The sequence below is a fragment of the Pleuronectes platessa genome, chromosome 15 (assembly GCF_947347685.1).
Source record: "Pleuronectes platessa chromosome 15, fPlePla1.1, whole genome shotgun sequence".
Taxonomy (NCBI): domain Eukaryota; kingdom Metazoa; phylum Chordata; class Actinopteri; order Pleuronectiformes; family Pleuronectidae; genus Pleuronectes; species Pleuronectes platessa.
In genome coordinates, this window is record NC_070640.1 from 9,061,519 (window position 1) to 9,085,530 (window position 24,012).

Sequence of the window (24,012 nt, forward strand, 5' to 3'; positions counted from 1 at the left end):
GAGTGGGCTCATCTGGTGTAACATTGCAGCATTCGCACTGCAGCGATAAAGAGACTGAAGAGAAGACAAGTTGAAAACAAAATGAACAACTATTGCACAAACTAGAACAATAACATCAATGCAGTGTGTTGTTAAATCTAAAAAAGACATTGTTAAATTAAAGAGATATTTCAATCTCTAGTCTAGAACATGCTCTTTATGCTGTTCAACGTGTCTTATCTTTGTTAAAACATGAAAAATACTCAATAGACTGATTGATTGATAGAAATTGTGCAGAATAGAAAATAATGGAGGTGGGCAGTCTTCTTAATGTGGGTCTTCTTGAACCTTGAGGAACACCAGGTTCATTGAACGTGTCCTCATCAGAACATTCACAAAACTGTCACCAGACTGAAGTCAAAATGTGCAGCCCCACAGAAGAAGAATCCTTCTTTTAAATACTGTGCACTTCTCCATTGTTCCGTGTCTCTTTTCTCTCTCCCTCATTCCTCCCTCGGTCACCTTGCCCCCCCCCCCCCCCCCCCCTCTCTAGCTCTCTCTCTCTCACTCCGCCTTCCCCACAGAGGAAGAAGATGATGCCCGCTGCAACCCGAAGGAGAGGAGGAAGAGGGTAGGGAGGAAGGAAGCGAGGGGAGGGAACGAGGAGAAAGGAAAAAGGAGGGAAGGGAAGAGGGAGGGAAGAGAGGGGGGAGGAAAGAGAGAGAGAGAGAGAGAGAGAAAGAGAGAGAGAGGAGGGGGGCTCGCTGGATGTAGCTCTAGCTGAGGGCCGGGGGGTGAGCTACCTAGCCCGGGCTGCTCCGCCGAAACATCCATGGGTGGCTGTGTCGGGAGCCACCACGACTCCTCGGGCAGCTTGAACGAGAACTCGGACGGCACCGGAGGTAACTTACGGGGCTTATCTGCGTCTTTTTTTGGGGGGCGGGGGGTGGGAGAGGGGAGTGGAGGGTTCGCTTCCTCTAGGCTTGTCTGTATGTTGTCCTGCCTGGCTGCTGCTGCTGTGGTGGAGGAGGTGGAGGTGGAGGAGGGGGTCGTTCTTCCCTTCCCCTCAATCCGAGCCAGACAGAGCCCGCGGAGCCCGCCGCCCTCCCCGGGCACCGTTCCCTCCACACGCCGCAGGCCCCGGAGCGACGCCTGTCAGACCGGGGGGGGGGGGGGGGGGGGGGGGGGGGGTGTTTACTCTGCGACGCTGCCTCCCTTTGTTCTTTTTGCTGTTGTGCCGAGCTAGCCCGGGCTAAAGCCTAGCCTGGGTAGCCTGCTAGCGTCGCTGCATTAACACATATGGGTCACAGACGGCCGGGGCTCGCAGGCAGGGAGAGGGACAGTCTGATCTCCGGCGGGTCTCGACCCCCGCGTCTGCTCGCACGCGCTGAGACTGATGCTTGGCCTTTGTTGTCACCGGCTGATCGGTGCGAGTGACCTGCGGGAGCAGGATTACTGATGGAAAGTGTAGAAACGTGCAGGCTGCTGCAGCTTGATGTGGAAGGGAGTGAGCTCTAAACCCTGTGGTTACGATGTGGGAACAAGGCCTGAGAGCAGTGGGCTCCATGCTGAAAGGAAAACTTAAAGTTTATTCAATTAATCGATCAATAATCAGCCCTGCATGGAATCACTGAAGCCCTGGGGTGTAAGAACTCAAGCAGTGACTCTTACAGTGGATTTAAATAGGGTTTGAATGTTTATTTTCGTTTTAAATTGATTTCTGGTGACATGATAAATTGGGTTTGTGTTTAACACCGTAGACTATTTAAAGATGGATGACATGCCGGCTCCCAAAAGTGAAGCCAAAGCGTCTGGATCGCCACCTGGTGGCTGGCTGCAGTAAAAGGTCATAGAGCCAACCTCCTCCGTATTAAAGGGATAGTTCACCCAAAAGTGAAAATCCACTCATTATCTACGCACAACTGGGTCGATGGAGGGGTGGTCGAAGTGTTTGAGTCCACAGAACACTTTCAGGGCTAAACAGCATTGCAGCCAAATCTAATACAATTTAAGTAAATGGGGACCAATTATTCAACCTTAAAAATAGATTCCATAAGCCCCAACATTCAAATTCGACTTGAAACAAGGTCATAAACATTATGTTTTTGTGTGTGGACAGGACCTCACTACAGACTATAGCTCCAAATGCTCAAGATGACAGGGTTCATATCTGGGAAATTATTTATGGATAGTGGCAGGAAGTGGAGACATCCACCTTCCATCTTTACAGTCAGTGGTTAAAACAATCATTAAGCATTACATTAGGTCTCTTGTTTGAGGGCTGGTCCGGTTCTTCCTCCATGTGGCACTGACGATGTTGGAAAGATTCATGCATAAAGGTAGCTGGATAGAAATAGGCTGGATATTATGTGTAGATCTAGAGATCTGGGTCGGCGCCTGGGGACTGACCACATACCACGGTCTGTTTTCCTTAATATCGTCATTTTTTGCGTCTCCCAGACTTCCTGCTTGTCTAGATGTCCCACTTCACAGGTTCCAGCAATCCCAGTGAAGTGTGTCTCAACCAGAGCTCGTGCTGTGTTATAAACAGATGCAACCAAACAGCTGGTACTTGACACCTCGCTTTATGCTGACAGAGACAAGGCAATTAGACCTAAACACATTCTGCTTTCCCCAAAGCAGGTGTCATAACCAGGTTTACCCAGTTCAAGCAAATATTGTTTAAAATGACTACACAAGGTTTGCCAAATCTATCTCCTAAGAATTCCTGGGAACTACTTAAAAAAAAACAACTACACTGATGTTTAAAGGTACATTTTTGGTCTAACAGACCTGGAAAGTAAGGTAGTGCAGGAGTATGAATGTGTGTGTGTGCAGTCAGGGTGGTACTAATACAGGCAGATCACTGCGACTAAAGTGTATGCAGCTTCAGAATACTTCAATATTCATAATCCGTTTTCATTTGAACTAGTAAGAGGATTAATGTTTCGTCTATTTGAGTTTAATGCTGCCACACCTGTATTTCTCCCCTTGTGTGCTATTCGAGTCTAATCCTAATTCTACTTTGTTAACCAAGGACTTATGTTACCTACTGTCCCTAAACAGTGTCTAGTCCTTGCAGGCTATTCAGGTGCAATACATCGCTATACAAATGGGCCAAAATGGGGATTAAGATAAAGTGAGTGTAAACTGTTCGAGGTCTTATTTACTACAAACAGTCAGTTGAAGGTTGGTGTTATCAGCCCACACCTTGTGATCATCAGCGTGCATGTGTACCAGCAGCAGGTGTAACTCAACACCTCGATCCGTCATCCTCGTCTTTCCTCTCCTCTCCTCTGTCTCTTGTGTTGCACAAACAAGCACATTCTGCACACACACTACACACACTACACACACTACACGCTGTCCTGTACCTGTTGTCCCCTTCGGTGGTGATCCAGATGGTGTTGTTCATGCTGCAGATGTTGGAAGCCTGCTAACATATAGGGATTTGTAACTGAACACTTGTATGGGTGTGTTTCAATCTGTTATTTTAACAAAATTATGTACTTCCTAAATCCTAAAAAAATAAAATAAATCATAATTCTCCTTATTCCTCTTCTCTTTTTCCTCCATCCCCACTTGTCATTTGAATTCCCTTTCTCTTTCTGTCATCTTCCATTTCATGTCTGTCTAATTTCTCCTCCCTACATCCATATTTATTTACTTATTATCTTGGTTATCCTTCCCTCCCATCTTTTTCTTTCTTCACCTCCCTCTAATCACACCACCCTCACTTTCATTCTGTGTCTTTTTCTGTCTTGCCCTCTCCATCCCTCCTTCCCTCCCTCCCAGTGGCTCTAGGGCGTAACCAGCCCCTGAAGAGAGAGCGGCCTAAATGGAAAAGTGACTACCCGATGACTGAAGGCCAGCTGCGCAGCAAGAGAGATGAGTTCTGGGATACTGCGCCAGCGTTCGAGGGCCGGAAGGAGATCTGGGATGCGCTGCGGGCTGCGGCCAGCGCCTTTGAGAGCAGTGACCACCTGCTGGCTCAGGCCATCCTCGACGGGGCCAGCATCACACTGCCGCACGGTAACACACATTTTACACAGTGGCAATTGATCAGAATCTGAATCAGAATTCTTTTTTTGCCATGTATATTTGCACATACAGGAAATTGCTTTGGTGTGGTTGGTGCACTGTACAAACAACAATATAAAAACCACAATATGTACAACATATATATATATATATATATATACACAGCAGACAGTGTTTGTTTTATTCTCCATCTAATACCAGTAGGGTGGACTCTGTGCAGGATATTGGAGTTGATTACCAAACTCAAAAGAATTTGACCCAACACGCTCCTCCCAAGAAAAACCCATGAGCTAAGCTTTAGAGAATTTCTTTAAAGGGTTGCAGATGTTAATTGTTGGGCTAGTTTATAGAAAATGTGTAAATACAATTTATTTTACTGTATATATTTGTTGAATTGCCTCTGCCCCACTGTTTTAGGGCATTTATTTAGATTTTCTTCTCAGAGAATGATTACTGGATCTTGATGAATAATATCAGATATTTATGAAAAACTCTGATAAAAATCCAGATCTAGTGAATTTAAATGTGGTGAGGGGGCTGTTGGGCCTTGACGGAGGTATACTCTTCTTAGTGGTATTCAGGTTGGCAGGGACATTCCGACGTTACTGCCACTTCATCTGCTAAACACTCACGTATATTGGATCTAGATGTTGAAGATGGCAAATAAATCAGGATGTTACAACTATACAGAAGGTTAGTTGCCTTTAACAGTCTAATCTGTGCTTTAGTTTCATTCCGAGACTGTTTTCTTTATGTCTCTGTAGCTTAAAAAAGTGTTAACAAACCCCACGATAAAGCAGCAAGTTCAAGCAGGTGTAGGCTGAATTTATATCAATCTGGATTAGGCAGAGAGCTGTCAATTATCTACTTCACAGATTACTTTAACCTATTCATCAAGCTAACACAACCACAATAAGGACGGCAAACATTTTGAGGTGGCTTTGCCAGGTCATTTTTTACCACAGCAGCCCTTACCATTGGTCGGCGGGGTATTGAAAACCAGCTCTCCACTTTTAAGGTTTTGAGAAACGAGAACCTAAAGCGTGTAGTCAAGCTTCCCCAGGAAGTGTCTTAAACAGCCTCTGTGGTTTCAAGTGTCGAGTTTCATAAACAGGTAAACGTTGGAACATATATCTGTTCATCTCTGCTTGTGTCAGTGGATTCTGTTCTATAATTTTTACTGTCTTGTACAATAATAATCTTTTTAGTGAATTAGCACTGAATTATAAGGCATTCAGCCTGCAGCTAAAAGGATTCAAAGAACCTCTAAGTGTATCTCAGTCGCCACAGAGTTTAGTGTTTAGTCTTCTGCCATTAGGAGGTATATACAGGAGAAGGAATCAATAAATAATAAATGAAACGTGGAGGGTCCTTTGTCTTTTGAAAGAAGATTTAATGAAGTAATCACTCGCCAACGTAGAGTAAAGAATACTCAAGCATTCACACAGAATAAATCAGTTAAAGTGACATGGCTTGGATTCAGGAAGTCTAACAACTCGCATGGTAATTATAAGCTCCTGCGGCTTCCATTTTTGCGGATGTGCATCATCGTCTTTATTCACATTACCACAGAGTCGTATTACCTCAGCTGAGAAATGGAAGGGGTTATGTTGATGTGTTGTCCTTGTGAGTGATGGAAGGGTTCATGTTTTTCCAGAATGCATCCTCAGTTTACCTCTTTTTAATGTATTTGTTAGAGTCATAAGCAGAATTTGAAATTTATGATAAATTCTTTATAATTTTAAAAGTTGGCTGAAACCAAGACCCAACAGACCTCTGACATTCTATCAAGCCACACCATAGTGCGGACACAAATGGATATCAGTCCTCTGAATATGCAAGATTTTCTTTCATCAAAATCCAATTAATCAAAACAACCACAACAAAAAATGCCCAATGTCAACATGTGAAACGAGTGATGAAAGCTCCTAGGTCCTCCCTATGGGTTCTTTCTTGGACTATGTCCCATCCTTCCCCCAAGTTTCATGGAAATACGTTCAGCAAGTTTTGCGTAATCCCACTGACAAAAAAAATCAACAAGGGTGAAAACGTGATGTTTACATACATTTAATGGAGCTGCAACCGTTATCCCCTAAAAAAGAGCCGGATGGGTACGGTATATTTGAAGTCAATAAATAAGTTGGCAAGCAGTGCCTTTATGGGATTTTAATTAATTAATTAATGTTTATGGGAATTCAAGGAGGAACTAGCTGGTGATTCCTCTTACTTATTTGTGCAATCCCCTGTTGGACACCAGGGGGGCAGATAATTGTTCTGTTAGTGGGTTACTAGTTACACTAAATCTAAAGCTCCTAAAGATGACAAAAAAGCTTCACCGGAATCTGATTTCCGAGCAACTAAATGTATTTTTTGTGCCTATAAACATAGGCAGGGCCTTGTCCGGCTCCATTCTTCTGTGTAGATTAACCGGTTCAGCTCAGATCATGCTGGGCTGCAGCTGTAGATTCCCCAGACCTGATGTCACCGCTGCACTCATCTGAGACTGCAATACACACAGCAGTCAAATCGCTTTAACTTTTTTAACCCTCACAGTTTTACGCCTATCCCTGTTTGTGTTTAACAGCAGCGGTCAGGGACGGGCTGGGTCCAGATCTTATTATTGATTTTATTCAAGAAGCAAGGAGTGTCAGGTGTGAACCCTGCGGCAGTATGAAGCCATGAGATGCATAACGTAGCATATTTGGAAGGTAAATGCAAATATCTATGGAGGCTAAGAGAATATACTGTATGCCTTTTACTGCGACCTCAGTCTGTTTCACATTTTGATGCACAGGCGTCACAGCACCAGCTTTTATTTTTATAGAAAAATATAAAAATCAGGACATTATATGCACAATGGGGCGCTAGTAATTGGACATACTAAGAGCCAGGCGGCCCTTCAGGTTCCCTACTCAAGTTGCTGGTTGTAAACCCATAATGATATGACTGGCAATTAGATTAATGGAATATATCATTCAGTAAGTATACAGCCCAAGTATGTGAGGAAAACAGAAGGTATGTATGTCATATAGAATTATTTGGGTAGCTCTTTAAATTGGAAAGTGAAACAAAACTAACCAGATCACAATTTAAACAACGCTACAAAGACGTGAACCTTGGTTGAAAACGACTGTGGAAAGTCATGTGCTCGTCTAAGAACCACAATACTGCTCAACTTGCTCCATTTGTCAAAAGCGAGGCTGTGGTTTGGCATAACTGTGTGCTAACATAACCAGTGACAATGCTAAAAGTGAATGGAACAAAAACATGTTCACAGACTCATGACAGCGTATGCACTGTATAATAATATTCTGTAGTCATGCAACTTTTTGGTGGCTATGCAAAACAGCAGTGCAGCAAAGAGACGTTTTCATATAAACATGTGTTTTCTAGCTACGGTAAGGTGGGGCCAAGTGGAACAAAAACATGTGCGATACACAGACACAGAGATTCGTATCAAAGTGTGTTGATTCACTGTCAGTGAACAGTGTTTATCAGACATTTCTAACGGTCTTCTGTTCTTTATGCTGTCTTGAATTGTACATGAAAGGAATTGAATACATTTGTAATTTAACGGGTCTTAAAGCAGGTTGAAGTCCTTGAATGCAGATAGGTCAGAAGTTCATGAAGGTCAATCCCCAGATGCACATGATAATAGTTCAACTATCGCAGAGATCTTTTAACATGTTTAAAAAATATGGTTACCAATTATGTCACCTCATCGGTATGCCAGGGCTTTATTAGGTTCGGTGTGTTGTGGGTAAACTGCTCTTCATCTAGTAGCACTTCTGGCTAATACACCCAGATTCACCAATGTTATGACCTATGATTGGCATGTATACATGTCACTTAAATTATTCTATGTAATTATACCAAACCTTATCATTTCAAGAATACCATTATTTAACATTATATTATACTCTCATTATATTATATATATATATACTCTAAAACACTTTTACACATGTGTAACACTCTAATCTGATTATTGTAAATTGGATAAAATGACTGTACAAACACAAACGGTTCCAGGCATTACAAAAAGTTCACTTTAGCCTCAACGTACACACCTTGACCACAGCAGCCGCGATGAGGGCCTCTGCTCACTCATCTCTGTCTTACAAAAATAATGATAATGTCAATTGGATTGTTTCAGTTTAAGTCATAAATCAAAACAAGCTGCACAGTGACCTTTCAGGTGTTGTTCACAAAAGAAATGAAAAAAACTTTCTCTTGGGATTACTCTAAAAACGAGGGCAGGTAATCCTCACATTACAAAAGACAATAACCTCAATAAAATAACATGACAATAATAAGCACAAGTCCACTATGCAAGAGGACCTGTCTGAAATTCCCCTTGTAGACCCCCGGGTTCCCCCCTAGCAAATACCACAGTGTTAGGTTTCTGTTTGCGGAATGATTTGTCCTTTTCACTACAGCTTATTTCCCCGTCTCTCCACCAACTTCACTTTGACACAATGGCTTCTGATACCACACTCCAGCACGAGCATGACATTCCCTCCTGCTTTCACTCTCTGATCCTCACTAACAGTCTGTTATCTCTGAATCCTACTCTCATTTCTGTTTTCCATTTACTACAGCGGTATGTGAAATGTATTTTTGGCTTCCTTAGGCGGAAAAATGATGTGAGCTTTTCTCTTTCAGTTAAGGAGAGCAATAATGAAAATATTCGGCATAACACATTTATTTAATTACAACAATATTGTGCCAAAATGTTATTAAGCTCGGTTAAGGCAAGGTGTAATCTTTAATCTGTTACTCTTAAAAAAAAATGTATACATGGTTTCTGTAGTAACGATGGCCATCCATAAAACTACAGTGGATCATTACAGCAAATTGGATTCTGCAAGCTGGCAATGTTAGACTTGTTTTACTGTGAAATACTGATTGAGCAATCTATTGAAATAGCCTTGTTTGTCAGAGGCGAGTGTTCTGGGGCCGACCCCTGTCTCACTGAAGCAATATCATACGTGATGGTAACAAAGTTTATGAAAGCTATCTTTTGAATTCTGGGTTGACACTTTTTCTCCTTTCTTCCAGGAGCTCTGACAGAATGTTACGATGAACTGGGGAATCGATACCAGTTGCCGGTCTACTGCCTCTCTCCCCCCGTCAACATGATCGAGGAGCGCTCTGATGACCCAGACGGGTCAGATCCAGACTCAGGGGCCGCAGACCCGTCCACGGGTTGCGCCGGTGACCCTGGCTCGGGAGGGGAGTGCCAGCTTCGGCTGCGGCTGTCAACGGGTCGCGACCTCCGGCTGGCGGTGCGCTCCACGGACACGGTGGGCATGATGAAGCGGCGTCTACAGAGCCAAGAGGGTGTGCCATCCGCAACCCAGCGTTGGTTTTTCTCAGGTCGGCCACTGACGGACAGACTGCGCTTGGACCAACTCAACATCTCCAGGGACTACGTGGTGCAGGTCATCCTCAGCCAGCCGCCGCCAGAGCCTGAGCCGGTCACTCCTGCGGGACATGTGCAAGAAGCCTCTGGGCCGGTGGGAGTGGCTGCACTGCCTCAAGAGCCCACGCCGGTGGAGAATTGATTCCCCAAACCGGTCAGGGGGGGGCATACCAGCTGTCTGGCAGTATAAAAAAAAAAAGGAGGATAACAAGGGAGATATAAGAAAGAAAGAAATTTAACATTTCTCTTTTGGTTTGCACTCTTCTCTTCTCTTCTGCCCTCTTCTCTCCTTCCTCTTCTGTTTGGGCTCTGTTTGGGCAGAGGTCAGCAGTCTGCTGGAGCAACAGGAACCTTGACTCGAGAAAAAGACTCTTCCTTTTGTTTTTTACACATTGAAATTTTGACCTTTTTGAAGTCTTTTTAACTGTTCCTATGGAAACCAAACGACAAGAAGAACATCTTGTCAGGCGGCTGATGAGGTTGTCTTAGCGACGCTGATGTCCAAATTGTTTCTGTGTTCCGGTTTCCATTCACGTTCTGCACTCTGGCAAAGCTGTTTCTGAATCTGCATCTTGTTAAACATACATCTTCATTGCAGACATTTAAATTCACTTCAGAAAGAAAAGGGGTAAAGATACTTTAACAATCAGTTATTCAGGTCAATACTTAAATACTTAAATATATGTGAATCAAATCAAGAACGTTTCATCTCCTGGGGATGAAGTGAGTATGCTAACAGCTGTAAAGAAAAGTATTCTATTGTTTTATCTAGTTAGCAAACGGATGTGTCCGAGGTTGTGACTGGATGTTTTACCAAGCTGCCGCTTCACTCTGCTTCACTGTACAATCAGAGGAATCATGTAATAAACATTAAGTAGTCAGCCCATGTTTGTGTGCGCGCGCGCATGTGTGTGTGTGAGTGTGTGTGTGTGAATGTTCATATATGATCAAGACACAACCACACTTCTTCATGTGGGTAAAGGATGGACATCAGAAACACAGTTACATATTTTGATTAAAAATAGACGTTTTTAATTAAAATGGATCATTGTTTCTAATCCTCGATCTCTGTCTGATCTTTGAATACTTTCATGTTTTGAAATAAAGCCTGTTTACGGCCGACATTCACTGTTAAAATAGACTATAAAGTGTTTTACATACGATCTCAGCTCTATACAAGTCCTCTGGTTGAAACTATACCCAACATTTGCCATGTCAGCAACACAATAAATTTAAACAACACAACTTTGTCATTACCTGGAGTTTCCCCTGTTTTATTAGTGGCTACTGCTGCCACACTTTTCCCAACTATATATCCCTGACCAGTCCGTCCACTGAGCACATGGAGGTCAAACTGATATCAACCCTCCAGCTAATATCAAAGCAATAGTACAATATCAACTTTTATATCGATCAGAAGAGCACATACCTCTACCGAGGCCCAATAACGGTCACTTTAAGAAACCAGATTTAAATTCGCTGGATTCAGATTCGTTTCTCTATTTCACACTATTGGAGAAAATGAAAAACCTCTCTTTCAGATCCACATCAACATTTAATGGGTCCTTTCCTGACCCACGCCACCTCCTTCAATAATTGTTGATATCGACTGAAATCAGTCATTAAATCAAATTGTGTTTGTATAGCCTGTATTCACAAATCACAATTTGTCTTATAGGGCTTAACAAGGTGCGACATCCTCTGTCCTTAACCCTCAACAAGAGTACGAAAAAATCTATATTATAAAATAAACCATAGTAACAATGGAAAAAAACATAGAAACCTTAGAGAAATTCTTTACACTAGTATTTGCTGAAAAAAAGAAGTGCGAAATTGGTCACTTCATCTGCATCATTTCTAACCTTTATACATAGCTATACAGAACTGTAGAAATAGATAGAATAGAACACTCATGATAACTTAGTAGGCTATTTGTCATTAACACGGACAAAGCTGATTAAAAGGTTGCCGCATTAAATGGAAAAATACAGTTCAGTAGAGCTATTTCCCTTTTCCTTTGTTTTCCTCCTTGCCTCATTTCCACTTCCTTGTTTTACACCTACTCCTTTTAGACAAAGAGAACATGGAAGTTTTCTTTTAAAAAACCCTCCCACAGCAGCTCTTCTAAAGAGAAGCGGCGACTCTGTGGGCATTGTGTTTGAAAGAAATGCCGTCAACTGGCATTCCCGGCCCGACAACAAAAGAACCTGCGTCATTCAGCGCTGTGATGGAATGAGTAAGGATTGTCTGCCCGTGAACAAGCTATCCATCCATCAGTCTCATGAGCATGTGTCCACTGAGCCTCATTAATGTGGAGAGTGAGCCACTGAGATGTGTGGTGAATAAAAGCTAAAGGTCCTGCTCCTACTGAGTAACAGACAGAGTGTGAGGTCAGTTGGGTTTCTCCTGCCGTATGAAACAGGTCAGTTGCTCTTGTTGGGGAAATACCTGAACATGGCACCCGCTCATAGTTAAAGTCTCAAACTTCCATTGACACCAGTATGAGACAGCAGAGGATAAGGTTTCATTCTGAATGTAAAAAGTGTGTTAGGAGAGGTTTCCAGCCAAGTTTCCCTAATTTGGGAGCATGATACGAAAGTGGTTGTTGACAGCCTGGTTTCCTGGTGCAGCCGGAACTGACGGAGCTGAATGCTTTGAAAGCTGTAGAGATGGTAGCAGGCTTCAGGAGGAGCCCAGCCCAATACGCCCCCCTCATCAGGTGCGACTCCCCAGTTAACACAGTGGAGTCTTTCAGATTCCTGGGGACATAATCGCACAGGACCTGAGGTGGGTGGAGAACATCACCTCCACCCACAAGAAGGCCCAGCAGAGGATGTTCCTCCTGCGGCAGCTGAAGAAATTCAACATGCCGCAGAAAGTGATGGGCGAGTTCCACACAGCCATCGTTGAGTCCATCCTCACCTCATCAATTACCGTCTGGTTCGCTGCCTCCACTGCCAAGGACAAGGGCAGACCGCAGCGGATCATTCGGTCAGCTGAGAAGGTCATCGGCCGCGACGGGCCGGCTCTCCCAGACCGGTTCCACTCCAGCACCAGTAAGAGAGCAGGCAAGATCATCGCTGATCCATCCCATCCCGGTCAACACCTATTTCAGAGACTCCCATCCGGCAAAAGGTTCCGGGCTATCAACACCAAAACCTCACGCCACCTGAATAATTTTTCCCCCTGGCAGTGGAGCTCACAAACAAGTCCCCTGCATCACACTGACTCTGGTCCCCCCCGCACGTAATTTATATACTAATGGCACTATCCTGAAACCAAATCACTGCACGTGCCCATAAATTATTGTTCTTACTGTATATATTGTTGTTTTATGTCCAATGCACCCACCACACCAAGTCAATTTCCTGTATGTGTAAATATACTTGGCATTTTAAAAATAATTCAGATTCTGATTCTGGTTGCAAACGAAGCAGTGCAAATTCTGTTTTTTGATCTGATTCACTTAAAAGGTCAGTGTGTTAGAAACCGTAAAGTCATCTATCACCTTTCATCACAAATCAGAATCAACGCAAGTTTTATCACTGTTGTAAAGTTCGAGGTTTGCTCTCGGCGGAAATGGCCCACGACAGACTTACACAGGTTAAATGTTTGTGTTTGTATGAGAACAGAATAATGGAAACTCCTCCATGAATCATAAAACTCTACAGGTGTCTTCCCAAATGTGCTATTTACACATGAAATTCTACACTAAAAGAACAGTGTGCAGCAGCCTCTCATTAATAATTTCATCTCATTCACAAGTAGTTGTTTGTTCACTCTTTGACATTTGAATATGAGTTGTCATCGTGGACACTTTTGCTTTCTTGTTTTTCTTCCAGAGAACTTTCAGAACCACATCCCGGGGTTTCCTCTGATACACAGCCTCAGTCCCTTTTCTATTTCCCCCTTTTTCCTGAGGTTTTGTCCTGACGCACTATAGGCGCACAATCACGCACAATCACGCACACTATATCAAAGTGGAATAAAGTGTCACGTGTACTTTTGTCATCGTCACTCATGATGACCCGGTGAATCAAGTTGAACAAAAGATGACATCGAGTCAGATAGAAAACGTTCCTCTTCCTCAGCTTTTGGTTTGACTCATATAGTTTTTCTTTTTGGCTTTTCCACCTGATGAACTAGATCCTGTGGTTATGTCATCAGACCTCGTGCACTCAGGTAGCATTTGACACACACACACACACACAAATACACACAATCACAAGCCAGTTCCTCTTTGTGTGGGACATAAATAAAGCCACAGCATGCAGAGTTGGAGCAGACGAACTGAACAGACAGTCAGCACATCCCTCTCACTCCTCAGAACAGCTTTCATCACCAGCGTAACAGAGTTGGATCAGATCCAGTTGTCAAGGTAAGATCTAATATGCTCACACTCATTTTCTTGTTTTAACGCCTGTTGTTTGTTTAATTCGTTGAATTTCTTTCCTGATATCTAACAACTGTTTCTGGCATCATACTCAGACATTTTTACTAAAAGGTACTCGCACATGGTTGGGGTAAAACAAAAAGGTTTCCATAGGTCTGTGATAATTAAGCAGAAGGGGCATAATCATAAAACAGAAATAGGAAAAGAAACGTCTTTTTGATACCATTTCCATAAAGCATCATAAGAAAGACTTCTACTCAAGGACTGAAATAATACACTTAACTTGTATTGGTAAATTTACTGGGATCGGGGGACCCTCAGCAGAGACACTAGATGCTTTGTATGTACTTGTATTTTAAATGACAAGTTGTGTTATTATTTTAAATAGACAGTTTTGAGTTCAAACATAAATGTCACCATTAGATGCCGAGTCCTTATTTGCTTCTGCGGTCCCTTGGCAGGTCAGGTCAGGACGCTGAGTTCACACGAGCGCAAACGACACACGACACAGGCCCATACGCACAAAACCACATCCCATATGCGTGTCAAATGAAATAAAAGAAAGTCATGAGGACCATCAGGAAGATGTCAAAACCAGTGAGCGCAGAGCTGAGCAGCTTCAAAAGTCATTTTAGATGAGCATCTTTACATTTTTAAACAGAAGAAAGAAGAACAATCTTAAAATGATTAGTCTGAAGTGATTTACATTGTTGAGATGCTTTCACTCAACTAGTACTTTTGGTATTTTAATTTTTCAAAAGAAGTCATTTTACATTCCACATATGAATGCAATTTGTGATAATTTCTACTTGTATTTTGTGATTGAAGAATCATATGTATCCATATTGAAGAGTCTCATCTATTTGGGGCATTAGAGCAGCAGCAGAGCAGGTTTAAGCAGTTGGACTCTCTCCCTCTTTCTATGGACGCACCACAGATTAAACCTTTTTATACCTTTGCTATACTAACTTGTAGTAATCTCCTCCAGATGATCTCACTACTCCTCGTGCTCCTGTCCTCTGCGTTGTGCTGGGCCTCCTCTCATGGACCCAATGAAAACATAGAGACCCTCATGGATAACGGTTGGTTGCCAACTCCTTTCTCTCAGCCAAACATATTTTGTCTTTCTTGCAATTTTGGACTCACCTCACAGGTGGCAAATGATGATTCAGCCCGACTGTGTGTATGTGTGTGTGTTTCATCTGTTTTGTATGATTTCACCAGTTCTGGTGCTGAGGGTTCCCTATGGCCAGGACAGCATGAAGTACGTCCCTCTGACATGTGGAGAAACTCTTCAAAATCAGACCGTGTTCTGGAAGAAAAATGGTAATACAGCACTTGAAACAAGTACAGATAATACTTCCACCTATCTAGCATTTTAATCAGTACCTGTGTAAGTATGCTATGTAGGATATAATACCTACGATACAATATGATACGATTCTAATTCTAACTTACATTTTTTTTTAATTTTATTATTAAAGAATATGAACTAATATTCTGTCAGGTGAGAAATGTTCTCTGTGCTGTTTTGACATTTTAAATCATACTACAGAAACTACTATACTACTACTATGGATTCTACTTTCACTACCACTAGTCCAACTTCTATTAGACCCTGTAGATATTTAAGAAATAAAAAAGTTTTTGTTCAAAGATTTCTACTTTTATTCAGCCAGATGAGAGAATTGCTTGTTTGTTATAACTGTTTATATGACATTGTGAATACAGACACTACTTGTACTACCACAAATTATAATAACACCTATACCATTCTGCTAAGCATGTTACAATACTATATAACAAGATATGATACTATTATTCTAAAAACAAATTCCAAAATATAAACTTTATTCACTCAATTGAGATGTTTTTTTTAACTTTTCATTCCAAAATATGAGCTTTTATTGTGTTAAATGATTTTATGACATTTTGAATCATTGCCATCATTGCGTCACTGATCCACCTGCTTGTCTCAGGCCAAGAGCTTGACCCACCTCTCCAGGGAAACCAGGTCAGAGTCCTGGTGGAGGAGATGAACGGAGGAAATTACACTTGTCACCTCGGTCCTGATGGAGAATACCTCAACCACACCACGATCATGATCCAACTATACCCAGACAACAGCAATGTCATACTGGAAGAAAGATCCAACGAAGGTAAGATAAGACCGATGGAGAGAGTGAGACAGGAGGGGAAACACAAACACTGAGAAAAGACAGACGGACACAGATAACGATTTGTTGTGTCACTGGACCCAGACAGAGGTATTTCACTGGAAGAGACGTAGGATGGATGTCACTGAAGGGCGGAGATAAAGAATGGTGTCACAGGGAGATAAGATGGGGAGAAATAGACGGAAGTATAGAGGGCTGTGGCCCCCCGAGCAGTCAACACTCAACAGAGATAACATGAACAGCGGTGCACATGTAAAGTTAAGCCAGATAAGAGGAGGACGAGGGGTAAGAGTGATGGAGGGAGGAAAATTGAATAGAAGGAGGGAAAAAGATGAAACAACGCCAAGACTGCAAGAAAGCCTCTAAAGGGAAAACAGAACATGAACACTGGAGAGAAAACAAGTGGGTTTTTTTTATTTATCTTTTGATATAATAAATATAAAAAACACTGGGTACTCTTTATACAGCCTTCCTCATATCGTCGGTGACACTTTTTCTCCAAAACACTTTTGCCACCTTGAAACTGACAGTGTTATCCACCCTTTATCAGGCTTGCTCAAAGCAACTGTGTAGAAAACGCCCAAACGATAAATCTTGCAAATCGTTTACCGATGTTGAAATTATGAGGCCTTCAAAAGAAAGTGCTCCGAATGACAAAAAGAAAGACATCAAACGTTTACGAGAACATTAAACAGAAAGTTAGTGGGGGACTCGTAGTTCTAACTGGGTTTCTGTTCGTCCAGGTCACATCCACTGTTCATCACCGAACTATAAAGGTGTATTCCACTGCACCTGGAAAAGAACAGCATCCAGACCCAACGCTGCCGTGCTCCTGGTGAAGGCAGAACGGTGAGGACACAAACAACTACTGGTCACTTTAATCTGGAGCACATCCGCAATTCAGTGTTAGGTCAAGGATTGTACCGTGTTTCATAAATAACCAAATTGTCTTTTTTACGCAGCCACTTGGAGACGTTATCATGTAAGGTAGACGCTGACGGATCAGGGGTTCACTGTCACAACGCCAGCTGCCCGTACAATGAAGAACAACACCGCATCTCCCTCACCGTCTACATCCACAGCGACTCTCGCTTAGAGGCCTACGTGAAGGTTTTCTTCGTGAGAGACATCGGTAAGTCGGCTGTCTGAAAAAAAGAGTTTGGCGATGAGTGTCTTGGTTAGCTTTATTTTTTGTGATGGAAATACTTGTGTTTACCTCCGCGTATGTTTGTCAGTTAACATGAGTACGCAAAAACTACTCAGACCAGTTCTGTGAAATTTTGCAGAGGAGTGTTGCATGACCCAAGGAAGAACCCATGAAATGTAGGTTCTGATCAGGCATTGGATTTTTTCTTTACTTTTTAAACCATCGCAAGATAAAAAAAATTGGGTATATTAAGGCCAATTATATTGATGTGTGTTATACATAAAATTTTGGATTGTATTTTTGATTTTTCATTTACTTTAACATGGATATATATACAAGCCTTGGTAGAAGTATGTTCTCTGTGAGTGCCCTTCTAGTGAGAAGATGTGGTAATATTTGTCTCTATCCTCACTCATCCCCCTGTGTCTTGACCTGTCCGTGGTTGCAATCCAATCAACTTTTGCTCATTGTTCCGTTTCCCTCCATTTTCTACCGTCCCTCCTCACCCCATTTAGTGAGACCAGCAAAACTCTCTGACCTGAGCATCAGTGATGGGACGGTGTTCAGCTGGAACTACCCTGACACTTGGGAGACCCCATGCACCTACTTTGGCCTGCAGTTCCAGGTCAAGGTGGTCAGAAACCACTATTCCTGTAACTCTGAAGAGTCCCTAATGGTAATCAATACATGCATAATGCAGAATAGATTCCATTAATCCTCAGCTATCGTAAAAAAGGATTTGCTGACCTCCAGTTTAAACACATTTCTTTGCTCTCTCCTGCAGGAGACTATCACTGAGATGAGTAAATACGAAGTCAATGTCAAAAGAGATAAATACATTTTCTGTGTGCGAGCTCAGGACAAGTACACCAAAGGGCCATGGAGCCCCTGGAGTCAATGCATGTGAGTATTTTACTTGGGTCAAGAAATTATTCTGTTACCAAAGAAGAGGTAATTTGTTTGATACTTTAATATGTATCCAAATATCCATCCTATTAATTCCTATCCTGTCCCCAGAGTGAACAAACACCATGTGACCTGCTAGTTTCTTCACTGGACTGATGCCAAAGCAAAGGAATTTTATTCTTCTATTATGAGGATAGAAGAAACTTTTTCCATTTTCACACCTTTTTTATTTTTTGAGCAAACAACAGAAACAGGTTTTCTGCTTTGGGAGTGAATGTATACCTATGCAGTATTTATTTTTGATGTCTGTATGGAAATACAGTATATTGTTAAAACAGTTATTAGTACTATACCCTCTCTAACTTCTATTTTTCTACATTTCCTAATAAATTAATGAACAAATAATTTACTGCACCCTTTGGCCTTTTATGTGTAACATCTCAAACGTATTCCAGTGGGGATTTATTGTATTGAAATGTTTTGCAATATTCTGTAATAATTATTGTCAATGAACAGTTCGGGCAATTTAGGTACAAAAAAAGGTTTATTGGTATATTTACAGTCCGGGTGTCAGTGATGTGATGGATGTGATGAGGAAAACACCAAAAGGCAGATCTCAAGAAATAAAAGGGAACTTGTTTTGTTCCTTTCCCTCTGTGTGCGGACACCATCATTTTAGAAGCAAAAAAACAAAAACTCAATGCACGTTTTGTGCTGTCCATTTCTTTTTCATCATGAACCCTCATCCTCTCATAATTCATTACTTGTACTTCCCAAAACAGCTTATTAATAAAAGCTCTAAACAAGATCAACTAGTGCATTTTGCATAAAACGAAACATACAAAATGAACTGAAACCAAACTGGATTCATCCTCTACATGTCTTCAAGTTTGTGCGTCCAGCAATGCAGCAGAGCCAGGACAAAACAATTACATGTGCAGAAAAGCACTAAACAAATTCAGGGCAAATATGCAAACTAACCCTTACGTGGACACTCCGTGTGTTCATTTGTACATGTATGAAATCCAAACCACAGTCCTGTGTTCAGCGACCCCTGAACACATAACAACAGAGGTTTTCCATCAAAACGTGCATCACTGTCGATTGTGTTGATGAATTATTAGCTACGACTACCAGTCTCAAGCTCAAATTTTTAATCCAGCGATAGCTTTGAGGATTATTGCGTATTACAACATGTCAAATTGGTTACAGTGTTTGATTGCAACACAATCTGCCATTCCATTTTTTGACTTTAGCTCTTCACAACAACTTTCACAACGTGGACATACCAGACTTGTTGCAGTGAAAGTCGTACTTGATATTGACTATATTATGGGTATGTGCATTTCTTGGCGTGGAATTTCTCATCCAATTCTAATGACTTATTAGCTTCTTAATGTAGCATCTCAGTCACTTCAGGATATTCGATGGGTAAGAGCTTGGCTTCTTCGACAGTAAGGTACGCCTATCTTTTAAGGAAACATATTATGCATTGTCAGATTTTCCCTTTAATCAACGTATTTTTGTGTGCATGTAAACAATGTGCAAAGCGAAATTTACTTTATTCAAACCCATGCCATGTACCTCTGTGTTATCTTCCACAAGAATGGGCTTTGCAGCTACCATAGATGTAACGCACCACTATATCAGTTTAATAAAGGTTTTTGCTACGGTTTGCTCAGGCTGAATGTCACCCTGGTAAAGTAAAAGTGTAGGCTTTATCAGGAGGGGGGGCCTTATAGAGACAGGAGCTAAAACCAAGTGTTTCAGACAGAGGCTGAAAAGAAGAGCTGCAGCAATGGACAGTTTGCGGAAAGTAACAAGCACCGCGGGCCCGTTGCAAATAGCGAACCTGAACCTGGGCATAATATGTCTCCCTCAAAAAGATCTGAAATACTTCCAGGTATCATTTAAGATATATTTTGACAATTAATCAAAGTAGGAGTAAGTGAGTGGTAATGGTAATTTGTCTTACCATGCAGTTATTGCAGTTAACACAAACAATATAATATTTTTTTTTTAAATGAAAAAAAAAATATGGGAGAGATGGTTAATGCAAATATATAAATTAGGAAGGCTATCTCAGTCCTGAGCATTTGAGTGTTGGTAGCTGCAGGGTTAGCGTAGGATATGTTTTCAGGTTTGAAATGAAGGATTTAGGTCGTAGCCAAGCCGGTGTGTATGTGCCTGAGAACTGGATGAAGGGTGGCGGCATCCAGCCTTGATCGAGGATGTAGTGGCCCCTCATTGATGCTGCTGCCTCTTGGATAGGAACCTACACACACACAAACAAACACAAAAAGGTTACTGATTGTTGCCATGTTTCTTTTATTAGTATTTGTTGTTTTTACTATTATTATATGGCAATTTTGTAACTATTACTATACAATAGTCCTTATCACTGTTTAGCCAGTATTCCCACCTCTCCCAGTGTTTGTGGTTGAGTCCAGCAAAGTCGTCAAGCTTGGCAATTTCTTTGAGGTATTGAGCAAGTTTATAGAGCTCCTTGTCTTTCTCCCTGTTGAGGTGAGCCTTCATGAAGGGTCGAATCTAATAAACAAACACACAAAAGACGTTTCAGAATGATAGGCATATAAACACTGGCGAAGAGGAAGAGGAGAGGGTCAAACTGGTAATGATGATGTCCGCCACCCACCTTCAGTCCGTTCTGTGGGTTCATAAGGAAGTTTCGTCCGATGTCGTCAAACATTATAGTGTTCTTCCTGTTGTAAATTTCTCCATACTTCCCCCATACCACTCCCAAGGGCTTCACCTGTAGACACGCATGGCATCAAACACACTAAATAAGTACACACCCTCTCAAAAAGTGTACCTGTCTTTCTCACACTGTTGTTATCCGGAGATAAACAAAATACCACAAGGTATTGTGATGTAGTGCTGTACAAATTAAATTTTGATTGAATTGAAAATAAACAAACCTGAAAAAGCAAACATTAATGTGTGAAATGTTTTAATTTGTGGTCAGCAGTGTGTACCTACCTCTACAAGCCCTCTCTTAGGGGTGTGTACGGTGATCATAGCAGCACTGTCCAACATGAATGTAATCTTGTAGTTGGGGTTGTCTGTCACTCCCAGCTCCTACAAAAAAAAACACAAACACACACACTTATCTTTGGTTCCCCTATAAATCCAAATACTATAGGTTACATGGATTAACACTGCCACCTTTTGACGAAAAATGGTACAGAGATAAATACCTTTTTGAGAACAAGCAAAGAAAGAACAAAAAGTGGAATACTTACTTTCATTTTGGCATCAATCCACTTCATACTTGTTGCGGCTGAAGAGAGAAAACAAGAGCTGTTCATTCCAAAAGCAGAAACTGTGAGGTGACAGGGCAAGAACAACTGATACCCAGTGATACAATGTCTAATCGGCAGTTAGTTCTGACACACTACATGGTTTCTTAAAAGAAATACAAAGAAAATAAGAATGCATGCAAGTTAGAAGAGAAGAGCAGAGACATACACCAAATGACAATATCATAGTCCTCGTAGGCTGACGTCAGGAACTCGTGAAGGTATGGCCTCATCAGCTCATTGCCCGTCTCTGCACACGACTTGTGATCTAAAACACACATAGAACACAAACATAAATGCACAGAGTTCAAGTTTAAAGTAGCATATCAATGAAATGAGGAGAGAAAACACTGGAGACACAGTATTAAAGTCAAATGAAATATTGTGTACTGTAGTAAAACTGTAGTGCTTAGTATTTGAATGCACTTCTATAGTGAGCTATACAGTCAGTGATCCCAGTCAGATTCTTGAGGAGACAAATGTCAGTTACTCACCAAACAGTGTGTAATCCACATCCAGTACCAGAAGCCTCTTCCCTTCTCTGGGAGGGTTCATCTCCTCCACCTTGTAGTCTTTCACTCTGCGGGCAATCTTAGCCAAGTTCTCCTCTCTAAAGACAAAGATCGACATTTTCTCTAAGACGCACACAGATGTATTCCTACACAAACCCTCTTTATCTAGCCTCTATATAGCAACAGACACACAAAAAAAACATCAAACCTGTTCTCCACTTCAATGACCTCCTCCTCGATGTCAAAATCATTGACCACATCATCGTTCTCTGGGGGAGGGGCTAAAACGTCTTCCTTAACAAAACAAAACACATGCACAGTTAAAGGGTTAGCATTTGGCTAGGAATCCCATTAGGGTAACATGGGCAATGTAATCGACAGCTAGCCGGATTGACACTACAACTACTTGACCATGCATCTAATAATTCAACAAATCTCTATCTGTCCGTCTGTCTGCATGTGGCTTGCATGTTAAAAATCACTAAACTTATCAGCTTCACACTTTGCATATGTGTTTTAAAGAGCTGAATGAAGATAAATGTTAGATTTGATACATTTTTTACACTGAACCACAGTCAATGGAGAAACTAGTTCTTCAGGCACAGTCATATACAGGCGACTTTGGAGTCGGTTCATTTCTCTGTCAACCTGCCACCTACCAGACTCTCCTCTCTGGTACCCATCATCATGATCTTGGTGTTAGGCTTCAGCTTCAGAGAGCCAAGCTTCATCTCATCCTCTGCTGGTTTACCTGCGGGCAGAAAGGAGAGAGAAACATTTGAAGGAGAAGAAAGAGATTCAGAGAAATTTCAAATGTTCGTACAAATCACTGGATCGTGAATGTGTATTCTTACATAGGGAAAATATTTTTTACATTTAATAAATAAAGTATAATGCAAGGTTACAAAGGGAATCTGAGTTTTTGTCTACGTGGTTTGAATATCATCGGGCGTTTACACTGGCTCCCCCACCTGTTCGGCTCTTGTGACCATCTCACCTTTGACCTTGAGTCCCAGTAGTTTCTGTCTCTCGGGCAGCACCCCCGTCAGGCTCTTGATGGACTGTTTCAGATCCATCACCGTGTCCTCCTCAGACAGAGAGCTGATGGAGTACTCCTGACCTCCCCACTTTATGATCACTGACACTGACATGGCTCGCACGTGCTCTTCACACACATAAACACACACACGCACACACACGCACACGCGCACACACGCCCTCGCACACCCCCACACACAGACACACACAGACACAGCAGTAGTTGGTTATGCACACGCAGGTGTTCCAGCTACTGTGACAGACCCGCACACGTACACCTGGCACAGAGAGGGGAAGAGGCAGAGGAACACAGGGGCTGTCAGGAAAACACGCAAAAAAGAGCTGATAGTGAAACAGAGAACAAACCGTGACATCTGCGTGGTTGCACGCGTGTGGTTCTAACTGCGTGTTTCCACACACAGCGGCTAAATGTCACGGAATCAGTGCAGACACTCGGTCCCTGGTGTTGATATTTTTAGCACGGGATGGCTAACTATGACTAGCAACAATGCACGAGCGGCAACCGTTCCAGCCGGCTAGCATTAGCTCACTTGGCTACACGGCTCGGGTTAGCTTACCTGTGTGCGCGTGCTAACATGTAGCGGTGGGTAAACGCTGTAGTTTCGTCCGACAGTGGAATGAATGAATGAAGTTGGTCGTTTCCTTTATGGCGAGGCGCACACTCTGTTCTTCTTCATGGCGTCCCGAATCCTACCGGTAGTGACGTAGAACAAAAGCTTTGTTACCACAGCAACACGACCCCATATTTAAAGTTTAAAATGAAATCGGTCAGCAAAAACTTTACAAAATAATTCGTCCCTCAATGTCATTTAGAAAAACAAACAGGGAGAAAAAAAGAAAAACGAAATGGAAGCTTTACAACACTGAGCTAAATAATTGATAGTGTGACCCTAAAGTTTCTGTGTTTTCACTTTCCAACCTATTTATCCTGCAGCAGTCCTCGTTTCAGTTCACCCCAAAATGTAACTGCACTCATGATCCACTCAGAACTATGCCGGTGGAGGGATGGGTGAAGTGTCTGAGTCCACAGAATACATTTGGAGTTTCAATGGT

The 24,012-nt window shown here is 42.0% G+C and overlaps 3 protein-coding genes across 4 annotated transcripts; 2 read left to right on the plus strand and 1 right to left on the minus strand.

Annotated features, from left to right (window-relative positions):
- The first annotated feature begins 558 nt into the window (after positions 1-558).
- On the plus strand, positions 559-10,701 carry ubtd2 (ubiquitin domain containing 2). Its single transcript, XM_053442352.1, has 3 exons — positions 559-881; positions 3,775-4,011; positions 9,082-10,701. The coding sequence occupies exons 1-3, from the start codon at positions 812-814 to the stop codon at positions 9,585-9,587; spliced, it is 813 nt and encodes a 270-aa protein (XP_053298327.1). The 5' UTR covers positions 559-811; the 3' UTR covers positions 9,588-10,701.
- Positions 10,702-13,679: 2,978 nt separating this feature from the next.
- Positions 13,680-18,473, plus strand: il12bb (interleukin 12B, b). Its single transcript, XM_053441878.1, has 9 exons — positions 13,680-13,823; positions 14,827-14,920; positions 15,063-15,164; positions 15,818-15,997; positions 16,759-16,864; positions 16,978-17,147; positions 17,678-17,838; positions 17,947-18,065; positions 18,180-18,473. Exons 2-9 carry the CDS (start codon positions 14,827-14,829, stop codon positions 18,205-18,207), a joined length of 960 nt encoding a protein of 319 aa, XP_053297853.1. The 5' UTR covers positions 13,680-13,823; the 3' UTR covers positions 18,208-18,473.
- A 120-nt stretch (positions 18,474-18,593) lies between these two features.
- Positions 18,594-23,657, minus strand: ublcp1 (ubiquitin-like domain containing CTD phosphatase 1). 2 transcript variants are annotated; one of them, XM_053441881.1, is made up of 11 exons: positions 23,517-23,657; positions 22,898-23,065; positions 22,560-22,651; positions 22,109-22,194; positions 21,883-21,998; positions 21,558-21,656; positions 21,332-21,369; positions 21,069-21,167; positions 20,725-20,841; positions 20,491-20,618; positions 18,594-20,343 (listed from the first exon to the last, which is right to left on the minus strand). In XM_053441881.1, exons 2-11 carry the CDS (start codon positions 23,049-23,051, stop codon positions 20,313-20,315), a joined length of 960 nt encoding a protein of 319 aa, XP_053297856.1. In that variant the 5' UTR covers positions 23,052-23,065; positions 23,517-23,657; the 3' UTR covers positions 18,594-20,312. The 2 variants fall into 2 exon arrangements, with proteins under 2 accessions (XP_053297856.1, XP_053297854.1); XM_053441879.1 differs by having other exon boundaries at positions 22,898-23,216.
- Between the last annotated feature and the right edge of the window lie 355 nt (positions 23,658-24,012).